The 14,836-nt window shown below is 32.3% G+C and overlaps 1 protein-coding gene across 1 annotated transcript; it reads left to right on the top strand.

Annotated features, from left to right (window-relative positions):
* The first annotated feature begins 1,023 nt into the window (after positions 1-1,023).
* LOC133814085 (uncharacterized) lies at positions 1,024-13,474 on the top strand. Its single transcript, XM_062247089.1, has 5 exons — positions 1,024-1,167; positions 11,737-11,871; positions 11,953-12,258; positions 12,336-12,425; positions 12,509-13,474. The coding sequence occupies exons 1-5, from the start codon at positions 1,024-1,026 to the stop codon at positions 13,397-13,399; spliced, it is 1,566 nt and encodes a 521-aa protein (XP_062103073.1). The 3' UTR covers positions 13,400-13,474.
* Positions 13,475-14,836: the final 1,362 nt, after the last annotated feature.

The following is a 14,836-nucleotide window of genomic DNA, read 5'->3' as shown; positions in this document are numbered from 1 at the left end:
AAACCCTTTCGGATAACCTACTCCTTGGGGCCACGCCCAGAGAATAAAACCAATTAATAAAGAATCACAAGTACAAAATATTGACTTAAACAAAACAAGACCCCCTCTTGAGATTTGCCACAACTTTGTTGTACTTCTCTTCACTAATCTGATTTTGATTGAAACGCTCCACCACTTGAACTCCCTTCAATGGCCAACGAGTGCTTGCATCCTCCCGACGCAAGGCTTGTAAAAGTCTTCTCCCGAAGACTATAAACTCGCCACTAAAAACTAAACACACATATTCCTACAAGATCGCATGAATACTTATGATTTTGAATACAAAGAGGAACTCTGACAAATATTACAATAATGCTCACGAATAATGCACCAAAGAGTTCCCTTTTCTCACTGCCTTTAGAGCCCTATTTATAGAGTCCTTTTTTGTGCTCATAAAGGCTGAGAATGAATTCTTCTAATAAAGGCAAGAATAATTGAAGATATTCTTGATTGATGAAGAGTTTCCTTTTTTAGAAGATGCTGACCCGACAGATACGATTTTGGTGGGGACAGCTTAGACCTGTGTCGGATAAAAAACAAGCTCAAAAAGGAAACAACAATTAATAACATTAAGGAACCAGTTTCCTGTTTTTAATTCTTGAGTTGCACAAAAATATATAAGCAAATAAACCAGAAACAACTTTGGGTAAGTACCGAATATTTGCAATATAAATCTTCCCTTTATAAACAAAATGAGACAATATAAGCTAAATAAGGAAGCTCATTAGTGTCCAAAATTCACAAAATGGGAAAGTGGATTTCCGAAAATTGTAATAAAGGAAACCAAACAATTCCGAAAAATTATAATAAAGGGAAACAAACAATTCCGAAAATTATAATAAAGGGAAACAACTAATTCATCCTTTAAGAAAAAGATGTTCCTATAAAATTGCCAATTATAGGATTTATAGCTTCTATGAGTTTTGGAAGCACAATCAAAAGGTCGACTTCAGCTATATGTCTGAGCGCTTGAGACGAACTTTAATGACCCGATGCGTCATTCGCCTAGAGGAAGAAGAAAGAGCCAAAATTCCTGCTTCCCCAGAGATTTCCTTGGCAACGGGGATTGATGGCGCGAACAATGAAGCTGACGCTACTGTCGACCAGAACGCTCCTCAAGATCCTCCAGTGTCATAGTCTTTTCTTTAATTTTTTTTATCTTTTGAATTTACGACCTACAGGTCGTGATGTAAAGACAATTGCTTTTTTTTTTTTAATTTTTATTGCTGCACGGGCAGCTTTTACTTTTATCAAAGAATTACATTCGAGCAGTTACTGCTCGCGGTGTAAAGAAATTCTTTTTGATATTATAATATTTTCATTTTATTATAACATATGTTTGTATGACCAAACCTAGCATAGTACTTTGGTTTGATTTAACAAAATACAAAATTTTGAAAAATACTCTAAGTACCCTAGTATGCTTTCACTTATTTTGCTCATGTGTTTACATACCTTTTGATATGCTTTGCTTACTAGATGCCTTATATGCCCCCCAAGTGATTGAGGAGCTTTAGGTCCTTGGTCACTTGCCTTGACCAAAACCTGTTCGAACATTACTGCTCGTAGCAAAGAATTTAAAATGATAATACAGCAAAACAGCACACGTAAGGAGCAAATACTTGTAATAAATACAATAATTGGCAAGCATGACTTGTTGCGCACACTCCCTTATATTTCTCGTAATAAATGGACAAATCATGTATGTACGAGTGATCACCGAAATGATCTTACACTTATAAGCGATTAGTCACATAAAATGACCAACCCTTTTTCATAACTTATAAAAAGTAAAATTAATACAAGCCAATTCTTTAAGAAGAATTGTTTATTGATAGTACTTGTGCAGGTGTCCTCCATTCCAATAGCGAGGAATGAGATCTCCATTTAAGCGAGCAAGTTTATAGGTGCCTGGATGGAGGACTTCTTCAATCTGGTATGGTCCTTCCCAATTAGGTCCGAGTACTCCAACAGCCTGGTCGCGGGTGTTAAGGAAAACCCTTCGAAGTACTAGATCTCCGACATTGAATTTCCTTTCGTGTACTTTAGAATTGAAATATCGGGCGACTTTTTGCTGGTAAACTGCTACTCAAAGTTGGGCTTGCTCACGCTTTTCATCGATCAAATCCAGGAACTCCATTAATAGCTGGCTATTAGAGCCTTGATTGTACGTCATTCTCCAATGCGATGGGGGATCTAACTCAACAGGTAACATAGCCTCATATCCATAAGCTAGGGAGAATGGAGTATGGCCTGTTGATGTACAATGGGAAGTTCTATACGACCAAAGGACTTCAGGCAATTGCTCTGGCCATGCCCCCTTTGCTTCCTCAAGCCTTTTCTTTAGAGTATCCTTTAGCATTTTATTGACTGCTTCGACTTGTCCATTTGCTTGAGGATGAGCGACTGAAGAAAAGCTCTTGATAATTCCATGTCGTTCGCAAAAATCCGTGAACAGATCACTATCAAACTACGTGTCGTTGTCTCAGACAATTTTTCTTGGCAATCCATAGCGACACACAATGTTTTTAATCACAAAATCCAGCACTTTCTTGGTCGTTATGGTTGCGAGTGGCTCGGCTTCGACCCATTTTTGAAGTAATCAATGGAAACCATAGCGTATTTGACACCGCTCTTTCATGTGGGCAGAGATCCGATTAAATCTATACCCCAGAGTGCAACGGCCATGGACTTTGCATCTGTTTTAACTCATTAGGGGCTACTCTTGGAATTTTGGAGAACCTCTGGCACTTGTCTCACCTCCGCAAAAATTCCATCAAGTCTTCATTCATCGATGGCTAGAAGTATCCTTGCCTTAGGATCTTTTTTGATAAGCTCTGCCCCCCAGCATGGTCCCCAAAAAAGCCTTCGTGGACCTTTTTCATCAATTCTTTGGCCTTCTCTTTCAAAATACAACTGAGGAGTGGCATTGAGTATCCCCTTCGGTACAAAATTCCATCGACCAGGATATACCTAGCAGCCTGCTGCTAAGGGTCCTAGATTTGTAAAGAAATGACACAGACGATTTATAGTGGTTCGACCCCAATGGATGGTAATGACCTATGTCCACTTAGTGTTATTATTGATGTTGAATCCCGATGCCGTGATCAAAAAACTAGGGTTCTTGAGTTTCACAAGCCTTAGGAGAATTACAATTGTTTGGAGGATAATCGCCCTATACACTCTTTCTCTCAGTATTCAGAAAAAAGGTTCAAAAGTCCATTCCTTGAGCCATCTCATGCATATTTATAGGCTCAAGGGGGGTTACATGGGCCAATGGGCCTTAATTATCCCTAATCTCAGCGTATCAAGGCAATAAAGAGAAAATAATAATTGAAATTATTACAAGATTACATATCTTTTAAGGAAATAAACCGAAGCGTGTGACCAGTCTAGTCGTATTGATGAAGCAGCAGGGAGCTGGTCGATAGACGAACAACACCTCTTCATAATGACGCTGCCGTGTGTAACGCCCCAACTCCAGGGACCGCTACAGTGCACATTGCAAAAAGTGCTAAACTCGCTAATCGAGTCATTTGGCCATAAACGTGTAACTAAGTATGATTAGCGGTTTAGGGATTAAAAATTTTGGTTAAGATATAACGTTTACTGTATACATTGGGATCCCAAAAATATAATTTCAGAGTCTATTACAAGAAAATATTTACAACAGACTGTTCTAAGCAGCAAAACAGGGTTTAACCCTAGTTCCTCTTTCAAACCTCGCCCAAGTATTGGACGAGCAGCTGCATATGTACACGTCATCACCTAAGCTCTTCAACTCAAAGATGGTCCAGCTTCCTTTTGCCTTTACCTGCACCACAAAGCACCCGTGAGCCGAAGCTCAGCAAGAAAACTCATATGCTCATAAATAGTCATATCGTGATATCAAATCATATCTGGCATGCCTAGCAAACATAGCTTTATTCAAGCATGCAAATGAATTCCAACAATGCTGGGGTATCCAGGATAAGAAATTATGCCCTTCTTATTGGATGACTATCAAGTCAATCCTAATCAGATGGGTGTCTCAACACTTGAGGTTCTGGTAAACCATGTTGAGTGACCAACAAGCAAGTCACTACGGGGCTCAGCACCCAAAGCCATGCATATGATGATCAAAATGATCATACAGAGCTCATAGCTCTGATCAGATGAGTGAATACCACTTTGAGGTCCTGTTAAACCATATTGAGTGACTGACAAGCAAGTCACTAATTCAAACAGAAGAGTGGCTGCTGGGTAAGCCACTAGCCTTCAACAAATGAGAGACTGATGGGAAAGTCTCTATTTTAACAAATGAGTGACTGATGGGTAAGCCACACAAGCGCTTATAATATTCATTGAACTTGAGGTCGGTCCGGCATTAATGCGCTTTGAGTCATCTAATGCATATTGTCGATTAGATCTAATCTTTGTTGGCTTGCGTGGAACATGCTAAGGCCATCCTGACTAATGAGTCAGTGCTATGTGACTAGTGCCCAATACCACTGCCGAACCTGACTAATGAATCACAGCTTCACAGTTGATACTAACACATTTGCCAATTCTGACTAATGAGTCAGTACCATGCACAAGTAAGCATTGCTACCAAACATATATCATATGTCAAACATCCAAAGATGGCAGCATGCTTACTTAATAATTGCGAGCATAATAATGATCATGCACAAACACAGAGACTCAAGCCCTGACCAATCTCATATCCATCATTCATGGCATGCCCTAATCACATGTTTCTCGTGCATCACACTTAATCATCCAGCATGCCTCAGTAATAATCATATGCAAATGAGCAAGATTGCTAAGCATTCATTATGTTATCAATGTTTACATTTAAACATCCAACATGCATCAAACATAACCATGCATGTCACATATGGGGTGCAGTTTTCTTACCTTCGGTCCAAGCATAGGTTACCAACAAATGAGCCACAAGCACGATCCCAATTCCAAGCCTCTAGTGATAACCTAGTCACAACCACAAATGGTGACCCAATGAGTTCAAGATCTAAAACCAATCCTTGAACTAAAACTTGGCCTCCAAGACATCAATCCTCACTAATCCGGATAGTAGGAATGATCCCGAGGCCTAAAACCATGTTCCCGGGGTTAAAACATGCAAACGGGCTCGAAAGCTTGCCTGAGCCGCGGTCCTGGAACCTTGAGCCGAGGCCCCCAGCACAACCTGAAGCAAGCGCCACGGCGCCCAACACCAAGGGCCGCGGCGCCCAAGAACAGGGCCGCGGCCCAACTTCGGGGCAGCTATTTTCCTTCGTTTTTAACATTTTAAAACCTCCCAAAAACATGTCTAAACATTCTCAAATCATCAAATCAAAGTTCTCAAACTCCCCAATGGTCCAAAACCACCAAAACCTAAGGCTCAAATGAACTAAATACTCAACGATTCACAAAGTCCAATTCAAGCTTAAAAACTTTTAAAAACTTAAAACTTAAACCTGAATTACCTCCGATTGAGTTGTTTCCAACTAAATCCTCCGGCTAATAAGCTTCTAATTCTCCTTAGGATTGCTATGCCTCGATCCTCGCTTGATTCCGAGTCCTAGAACTCAAGTTATCTTTAAAACCGCAATTGGAAGACGAAAAGGAAACTTTTAGGGAGAGAGAACGTACATAACGTTCTTTTTATTTTCTTAAAAGGTTACTTCAAGCTTAAGTAGCTTCCAATAAAACCTAGCGCTCGGGGTCCCGAAAACACCCCCGGGGACATTATAGTCAAAACTTCCAGAATTTCCCCCTGATCTTACTAACTCCCAATTTATCACCAAATATTAATTCCCATTACCCAATAACCCGGTAATGCTCTAAATACCCCTTGACTTACTCCAAGTCAAGCTTAAATCCCGCTGTGACTTTCCCACAAGCTTACCTCCTAGGATCGTCTTGTGCTGGGTAACCCTGGCATAACCAAATAATAACAAAGCACCACGCCTATTTCACATATATGCCAAAAATGCCCGAAATGGCCAAAATATGATAATCGCTCAATTAATCACAAATGGGTTCACATGCATTTTTAATACACCTAAACATGCATACTATCATTAAATAGCATAATAAAGCAATTATGGCCTTCCCGGCCTCCTAATCAAGGTCCTAAACCTTATTAGGAAATTTTGGGCATTACACCACGTGTCAACCATGTGTGAGAAATTCTTGCCACGTCATCAGCCGCCATTTTTTGGTAAATATATGTAATCTTATGTTAAATATTATTATAATAATGATATTTTATAATATTTGAATTTATATTAATATAATTAATAAATATCTATTTTTAATTAGTTTTAAAGGTATATTCCATTAAATATTTAGAATATTCAGTTAAAGTTAATAAAACAAACCGTTAAAAAAAAATTTCCTCATCAAGACCATAAATACGAGCAATGCCATCGCCTACTTGAAGTATAGTACCGGTATTTAAAATCATTACTTCTCTATTATATTGTTCAATACGTTCACGGATAATAAATTAGATAGAGTTATTGAACTCATAATGCATGTCTTCTATAAAAATAATAAAAATAAAAAAACATGATGCACTCAGACTATAAGTATACGACTACATAGTACTATCTTCTAATTTTAATAAAATTATGATGAATAGTATTATTTGTTAGTAAAAAAAATTTATAAATTTAAATGCCTCGATCGTATTGAATTGATTTCTTATTTTACCCTAATAATTTTGCATAAATAATTTTTAAGTTGTGTGGAAGTGAAATGTTAAGAAAAGCACTCATGGTCAACCAAATTTGATGACTCCATATGATGTTTTCAAAAACACTCGAGTTTTTTATTTTGTTTGTTTTGTGTTGGTTTTTATTTTTGATTTTTTTAATGTTAACTTAATTAATAAGTGGTATGATGATCAATATTGTGTCTGCTACTTTGCAAAATTAGGATTATGTTTAGTTAGAATTGGATTCATCTTATGTTGTGTCACTATCACCATCTTTTGTTATCGTTTTTCAACGATGCCATATATAATATCTTCATAATCTGTGGCTAAACTGTTTGCATTTCTTGCACCAATCAATTTTAATTTTATTATCTTTTATGGGAACGAAATATCAAGCATCAAATTGTTTTTCTTCTTAAGCTTTTCACCTAATAAAAAAAACAAAAGAGAGAAAAAAAAGAACTAGCTAATTCGGTGAATTAATTGTCTTATTTTTCTTTATTTCATTTTGGTCGATTTCTTTATTTTATATTATTCATATATATACATTTTTTTTTACTCGATTTTATTCTTTCGATGTATGAGGCTTTTTTTGGACAAAACTTTAATGACTCTTTGTTAATTATAGAATAAATACAATATTTAATATTATTTTGGCAAATATATTTGTATCTATTTAGAATTTGGATTTGTGAGAACAGAAATGTTCTTATCATGTCAAGAAAAAATAAAAAATATATAAATTAGTAAGGAAAAGATAACGTGTAGTATCTTTGGTAACTGATAACCTCAAAATTATATATATGACAAAGGGGTTTGACTTTGGTTGAACAATCATAGGCGCGAGGGAAGTACCATTTATATTCCAGCTGACGTGGCGAGGTAGTTGTTATTGGCCAATGGGGTTGAGCGGGCGTTTCTTCATCGAACGAAACGCGGCGTTTGACTTGCGAGAAATGACTGCATTTCCGAGGCCTGGAGTGACTCAGCACGTGCGAGTCCCACGCGGTTTCACACGCTCCTTCACGCGCCCCGAAAAACAGTATGATTGATTATTATGAGCAGCAGAGCAGGACGAGTCTCACGGTGTGGGGCCACGCTTCAACGCAGGGGGCGAGGCGCGCGTGGTAGTTATTCCCACAAGAGAATTGTTTAAAATTAAATATAGAGAGAGAAAGGAAGAGAGAGAGAGAGAGTGAGATTTGGTAAATAATGTGAACTGGGAGGGGAGAGAATGAAGGAGTTGCGAGGGAGGCATGAACGTAGTAAATGACCTTAGCCATGCACTGCCCTAGTTGGCTCAGTCTCATTTAATACAGTGCCAAAGAGAGAGAGAGAGAAAGTAAAATTAAATTATTTTGAGAAAACAAAAAAGAGTAAAATGTGCTTTGAAAAAGAATTAAGTAAACTCCTTTTCCAAAAAATAAAATAATAATAATACTTAAGAAAACCCTTCATCTCATCTCATTATCGGGTCACAACTACAAGACAATAAATATGGAAAACCCTAAAAAAAGTAAAGAGTACATAAATATATGTATATATATTTACATATAACGGTAAATATATACAAAAACTGTCCTACTCTCGTTACTTTCTAATTTGTAGTACTTTCCCGGCAACAATATATTATAGTTGGTTCGATATTATTTAGTTTTTCCTGAGAAAGAAAAACTTGAAATTAAGTGCAATTTTCATGTACGCACGTACGTACGTGTTCCTACAAGTATATATAAATGATATTGATCGATTTAGGTTTTGTTTTAGTTTGAGTAGTGGCAAGTTTTGAAAATCGAAAGATTTGATATATGAGTCTTTACATTAATTATAATTGGTTTTAGTTTTGTTGAAGAAAAAATTGACAAAACAAATTGATTTCCAGATAGAGACTCGTGAAAGATTTCTAAAAAAATATTATAAACTTAATATGAATTGTTTTTTGGAGTGGGGAATAGAATGTCACAATGAGGAAAGTAAAAGGGAAAAAATAAGTTATAAAAAACTTTGCAAATTCAATCAATTATTACTTTAAATGGAAAATATAATTTCTCTCAAATAAGGTATAACAACTAAGCAATGGATTGAGGAAACATGTTTCTTCTTCCTCTTTTACAAATCCATTTGTATTTTTTGAATAAAAGATTTATATATTTATTTTTATAGGGTGTTTTTCGTACGTAATGAAAAAAATAACCATGTCAACTTTTAACTCCCTCAAAAGTAAAAATATCAACTTTTATGTCAAATGTGAAATCCTCTATTTTTTTTTTCTTTTTTAAAAATAAGAATAAATTGATAAAGATGATGAATGGTTTTTGGTTTGCCTAAATCTTTATATCATATACTTCAATAAATATAATATATTGATTTTAGGAGCAGTTTTCATATGCTCATTAATTTTAGGTAATATGCAATCAAAATAAAAGATGTCATGATCTCTTTCTCTCTCTCTCTCTCTATATATATATTAAATGTGATATATATACTTTCATAAGATTACGTACTCTGGCTCTCACCAAACAAAACCAGGTAGCGTGTATGCAAACGAAGATCATCTCACTACTTCTGTAAATCATTATTTTTTGGTGTGCTTTAAATAGTTTTGGTTGAATATATGGAATGATCAATGAGGACAACAATGGTGCATTTTATCTACGTAATTTTAGGTCATTGATGGCTCATTGGCTTCACGTCATAACCCAGTACGACTATATATATATCCCCTCATGTTTTAAATTATTTATAGCTTTCACCTCTCAAAACTAATAAATGCACATATATATATTTGTCAAAAAAATCAAAATAAAATAAATGCACATATTTTTGTTTAATACATATATATACCTATATATTCTATATGTTATTGACACAATTATTATGATTATAGCTTATCCTTTAAATTTGTTTTCTTCTCTTTATAATATTATTAATTGACAATGATATATACATATAATGTGACCAAAATCGTATGAAAAGCATTTTATTTCATTTAATTCAGGGAAGTACTTAAATATCTATGTACTTATATAAGTTGAACGTATAAATATATATATTTATATATATATATATATGTGTGCACACATTATCTTTCAATTGATGCTCTTGAATTGTCCCCTAAAAAAGATATTGTGTTTGTGAATATATTTATATATGTGCGACTTAAATTAAATTGTTAGTTTTTTTTTAGGATCGCTTAAATTGTTAGTTAAGAATTGTATTTATATTCAAAGCAGAGAATAAATGAAAGATAGATAATAACTTTGTAGGTGCATATATTTATAACACATTATATATACTTGTTATTATATATTTTCCCACACTACTTTAGTATGAATTTAAATAGAAATTCCAAAAATATCGAGATATACATGTAAATATACACACACTTTAATTATTTTATTAATATTCTTGTGGGTTTTATATGCAGATAAAAATTACTTAATTAAGAGATAATTTAATTATTGTTTCATTCCCATGCCATTCTTTTATAAAAATCCATTTGTTTACATTAATTTATATAGATTTCCCATACATCTCTCCTATATAAAAAGAGTGTACATAACAGTAATTCTTAGTTTTAAAGGTTTTTTTATTTTTTTCCGTTAACTTTAACAGAATATTCTTATATTTAACAGAATATTCTTATATTTTGTAAACATGACTTAAACCTAAATAAATAAATAATTAAAATATGATATTTTTTAAATATTTTACAATGATAATTATTTAAAAATAATAAAACCATATATTTTATAACTTAAATAAAATTTAATTATACTTAAATTTAATATTATATTAAACATATAATATATGAACATAAACTTAAACAAAAATAAATAAAGTAAAATATGATATTTTATGATAATTTAAATAATTAAATCATATTTATTTAAAAATAATAAAAGCATACATATCATTTTTTTATCTTATAATTTTGTGTGATAGTTTGTTTTTTATCAAGTGATTGAAGTTTTTTTTTCATCAAATTCACCAAAGTACTTTGCTAGATACATTAAAAACTAAAAATAGTTGATCAATGTATACTACTGTCTACACTATGATTTTTTCTATTCTTATTTAATTTCTTTTAAAATATTATTGTATTTTATATATATGTCATGTAGTCATGTAAATATATCTATGTCAACGTTATGTTTAAATGTCATATATGTAGAGATTATTCATATAAATATTTATATATACTATAAAACTATAATTTATTATGTTATATATATATTTTAAAATAGTGAACCAGTTTTTACTAAAATTATAGACAATATTTACAATTTTAAAACTAAACAAACGTACATTTCACGTTGCTTCTCCCTAGTATATATAAACGTGATGACTGAAATGCAGAATAATTTAATTCATTTTGGTATACCTGTAGTATATTTATCTAAAGTTATATATCTCCGCCGTTACAAATAATATATTGTATATCATATACAAATTAAAGTTAATATATTATCTGTAATTATATAGGATTATTTAATTTGCTTCATTTATAATTCATGATATTATAAGTTTAGAAAATTTAATATTAATTGGTTACTAAAAATCATGATCTTTATTTTTAGAAAAACGTGGATGTTAATTAAAGCGATTAGGACAATATATTATAAACAAATAACTGTCATAAATGTCGATTGTCAACCTAGCAAGATATGTCAATATGTAACTCATCATAATATATATTTTGTAATTATAAGCTGGCTCCTAAAATGTTATAAAATAAAAAATATTGGTTAATATATGTATTATTTTATGATAAATTGGTGAAAATTATATTTTTTTAAGTGATTTTGTACTCTGGCCTACTTTTGATAATTTTTTTTTGTAAAATAGTCTATGTCTATATTTCGATTGTCAAAAATTTTTGACCAGCTACCTAAAATTTTCGACGGACTATTTGAATTTTTCAACCATCTGTCTAAAGTATGAGAAGTCGTTTTGCACAAAATTATCTTAAAAAATATGTTATTTTTTTTCAGAAGAACGTAGGGTTGGAGAGTAAAGCTTTCCCTCGTTTGGTAGGGAGGGAGATTACATTGCATGTTCCTGGACATTTTGAGAGTTGGGCAAATGTTCCGGAGCAATACGAACACCTTATCTTAACCAAACTTCGAGTAAATTTTTAAAAATTTATATCTAAATTAATAAATGTTATTATTAGTATGTTATTAACATATTTTTTTTGTCAAATGCAGTATTATTATCAGATTGACGACAATGCAACATTAATAGCATTAGCTGAGATGGCCGAAAAATACAAGACGAGAAAGAATATTAGGCTGGCACATTTCAAGGAATATTACACAAAACCAGAAGACTTCGAAAACGCTGTCAAAAACCCCCCCAATGAACTCAATGAAGAACAATGGCGACTAATATGTCAGTTGTTCACATCTCCTCAGTTTATTGCTCGTTCTAAGCAAAATTCTCTCAATCGGCAGAAGATGAAATACTCTTCAACACAAGGGTCGATAACAATGGCCGAAACCCTTCATGAAAATGTAAGTTAATGTATATATAATATATATTTAATGAAGTTTAATTTAATTATAATTTTCTTACAATTTATATTTATCAGCAAAGCAAGGGTTACATTGAGAATTGGAAGGATTGTCATACAAAGAAATGCACAAACACCTTTGTCAACGACTATGCCAAAAATGAATGGGTAAGATTATATAAATTAATTACTTTTAAATATATTCAAATAATTATAATTTGATTTTACTTTCTGACTTATTCTTAAAATAGGAACGGATGAAGAATACTTATGACAGCCGATCTAGTACTTCTGACTCTACAGAAGTTTCTGAGATTGAGATACTCCATGAGACTCTTGGAGAGAGGCGTGGCCATAACCGAGGAGTGGGTCGCAAATTGAAAGGACAATCATCAAAACGGCGTACACAACCAACAACTACTAACCAGCCCGACTTACAGCAGACAGTAGCTCAATTGCAAAGACAAGTTCAGATATTGTCTCAAAAACTGTCTCTTGAGGAACGTGCTGAAATGGATCTTGAGATGAATAATGCAGCTCCAACGCAACCAACGCATCCACGACCATCTCATTCTCATATGCCTAGAGATGGATCTTGTCCATCTTTTCAGCCAATGGGTTTTCAGCATCAGCAATCGCAACAGACTCCTCTTTCCTTTCAGCAACTACTACAACAACCTCCTATTCATTCGTCTGCATCTTTAACCCCTGAACACATGATTCAATTTCAACAATATCAGATGTTCCAGTCATTCTTCCAGATGATGTCACAGTCGCCAAACAGTTCACAAGTAATGATGCAGATGATGACACAATCGCCTCAGACGTCTCAAGTTTCTCAGTCACGGACGCCACAAATGATGCCGACACAACAAATGTCTCAGATGCCGCATACTTTTCAGATGATGCCGATACCACAAGGGCAGCAATATGGGCAGCAAACATCATCGATGATGCCTACATCACATGGCCAGCAAACATCGCCAATGATGCCTACACCACATGGGCAGCAAACATCGCCGATGATGCCAAGTTCGCAGGTGCTGCCCTACTACCCACAGATGCCAAATGTTCCTCAACAACAAATTCTGAGAAATGCTAGTGATGATGACGATGACGATGCTACTACAAATTTCTTTTAGTATTTTTATATACGTTTTATGGACTATTGATTATGTATTTATTTATGTTTTATGAACACTTTAGTATTTTATATTTCCATGTATGACTTTTTAAAATTTAATATGAACATTTTTAGTTTGTTATATGTTTTATTTTTAATTAAATTATTTTTTATATTAATTAGTTATAAAAAAATGAAATAATTAATTATTTTTATATTAATTAATAATTTATAAATAAATAAATAACACTAACGACATAGTCGTCATTGATAATATTATCAATGACGACTAAGTCGTCATTAATAGTTAAAAGCATTAAAAAAAAAAAAGGTTAAATTATCACCAACGACATAGTCGTCATTGATAATATTATTAATGACGACTAAGTCGTCATTAATAGTTAAAAACATTAAAAAAAAAAAGTTAAATTATCCCCAACGATATTGTCGTCAGTGATACTTTTTTTTACCAACGACTTGTAAAGTCGTCATTGATATTGACTTTCACCGACGAGGTATCACCAACGACCAATCACTAACGACATGTCGCCATTGATAGCTACTACTGACGAAAGAAGCACCCTTCACTGACGAAATTTGTCCTCGTTGAAGCCTATTTTTCTTGTAGTGAACCCTTATTTTATTGAATAATTCTTATAATAAAACAATTACAAGTTATCCTCTAAACATTGTTAGCAATAATATTTATATATTGAATATTCAATCTTCATAATGACGGGCATGGCCAAATTATTGGCAGCTCTTGGTTAGCTAGAATATTATAATAAGATATTTTAATTTATATTAACTAATCATTAATATATATATATATATATACTACATACTACACGTTGTTCAGTTTTATTTATAAAATTTATTAATTATTTTTATTAAATTTATATTAATGTCATATAAATTTCAAACAAATATCATATTTTAATTAAATAATTTATTTATTTTTGTTTAAGTTTAGGTTTATATTTGTTCTAATTTTTGAATTTGAAAGTGATAACAAGAGATTATATATTATATGTTTAATGTAATATTAAATATTATACGTGTATTTTAAATTTAAGTTTCTTGTTAGTTTTTTAAAAAAACAATTTGTTATTAATTAACAGTAGATTATATTATATGTTTATTATGATATTATTCTAATGAGTTAGTTTAAGTTTAAATTTAATTAAATTTAATTTAAGTTATAAAACGTATGATTTTATTATTTTTAAATAATTATCATTGTAAAATATCTAAAAAAAATATATGCTATTTTAATTTATTTAATTATTTATTATTTTTAAATAATTATCATGGTAAAATATCTCAAAAATATCATATTTTAATTTGTTTAATTATTTATTATTTTTAAATAATTATAATTGTAAAATATCTCAAAAATATCAAATTTTTATTTTTTTAATTATTTATTTTATTTTATTTAAGCTTAAGTGATGTT

The sequence above is a fragment of the Humulus lupulus genome, chromosome 2 (genome assembly GCF_963169125.1).
Source record: "Humulus lupulus chromosome 2, drHumLupu1.1, whole genome shotgun sequence".
Lineage (NCBI taxonomy): Eukaryota > Viridiplantae > Streptophyta > Magnoliopsida > Rosales > Cannabaceae > Humulus > Humulus lupulus.
This window is presented reverse-complemented; position numbering and strand designations above follow the sequence as displayed.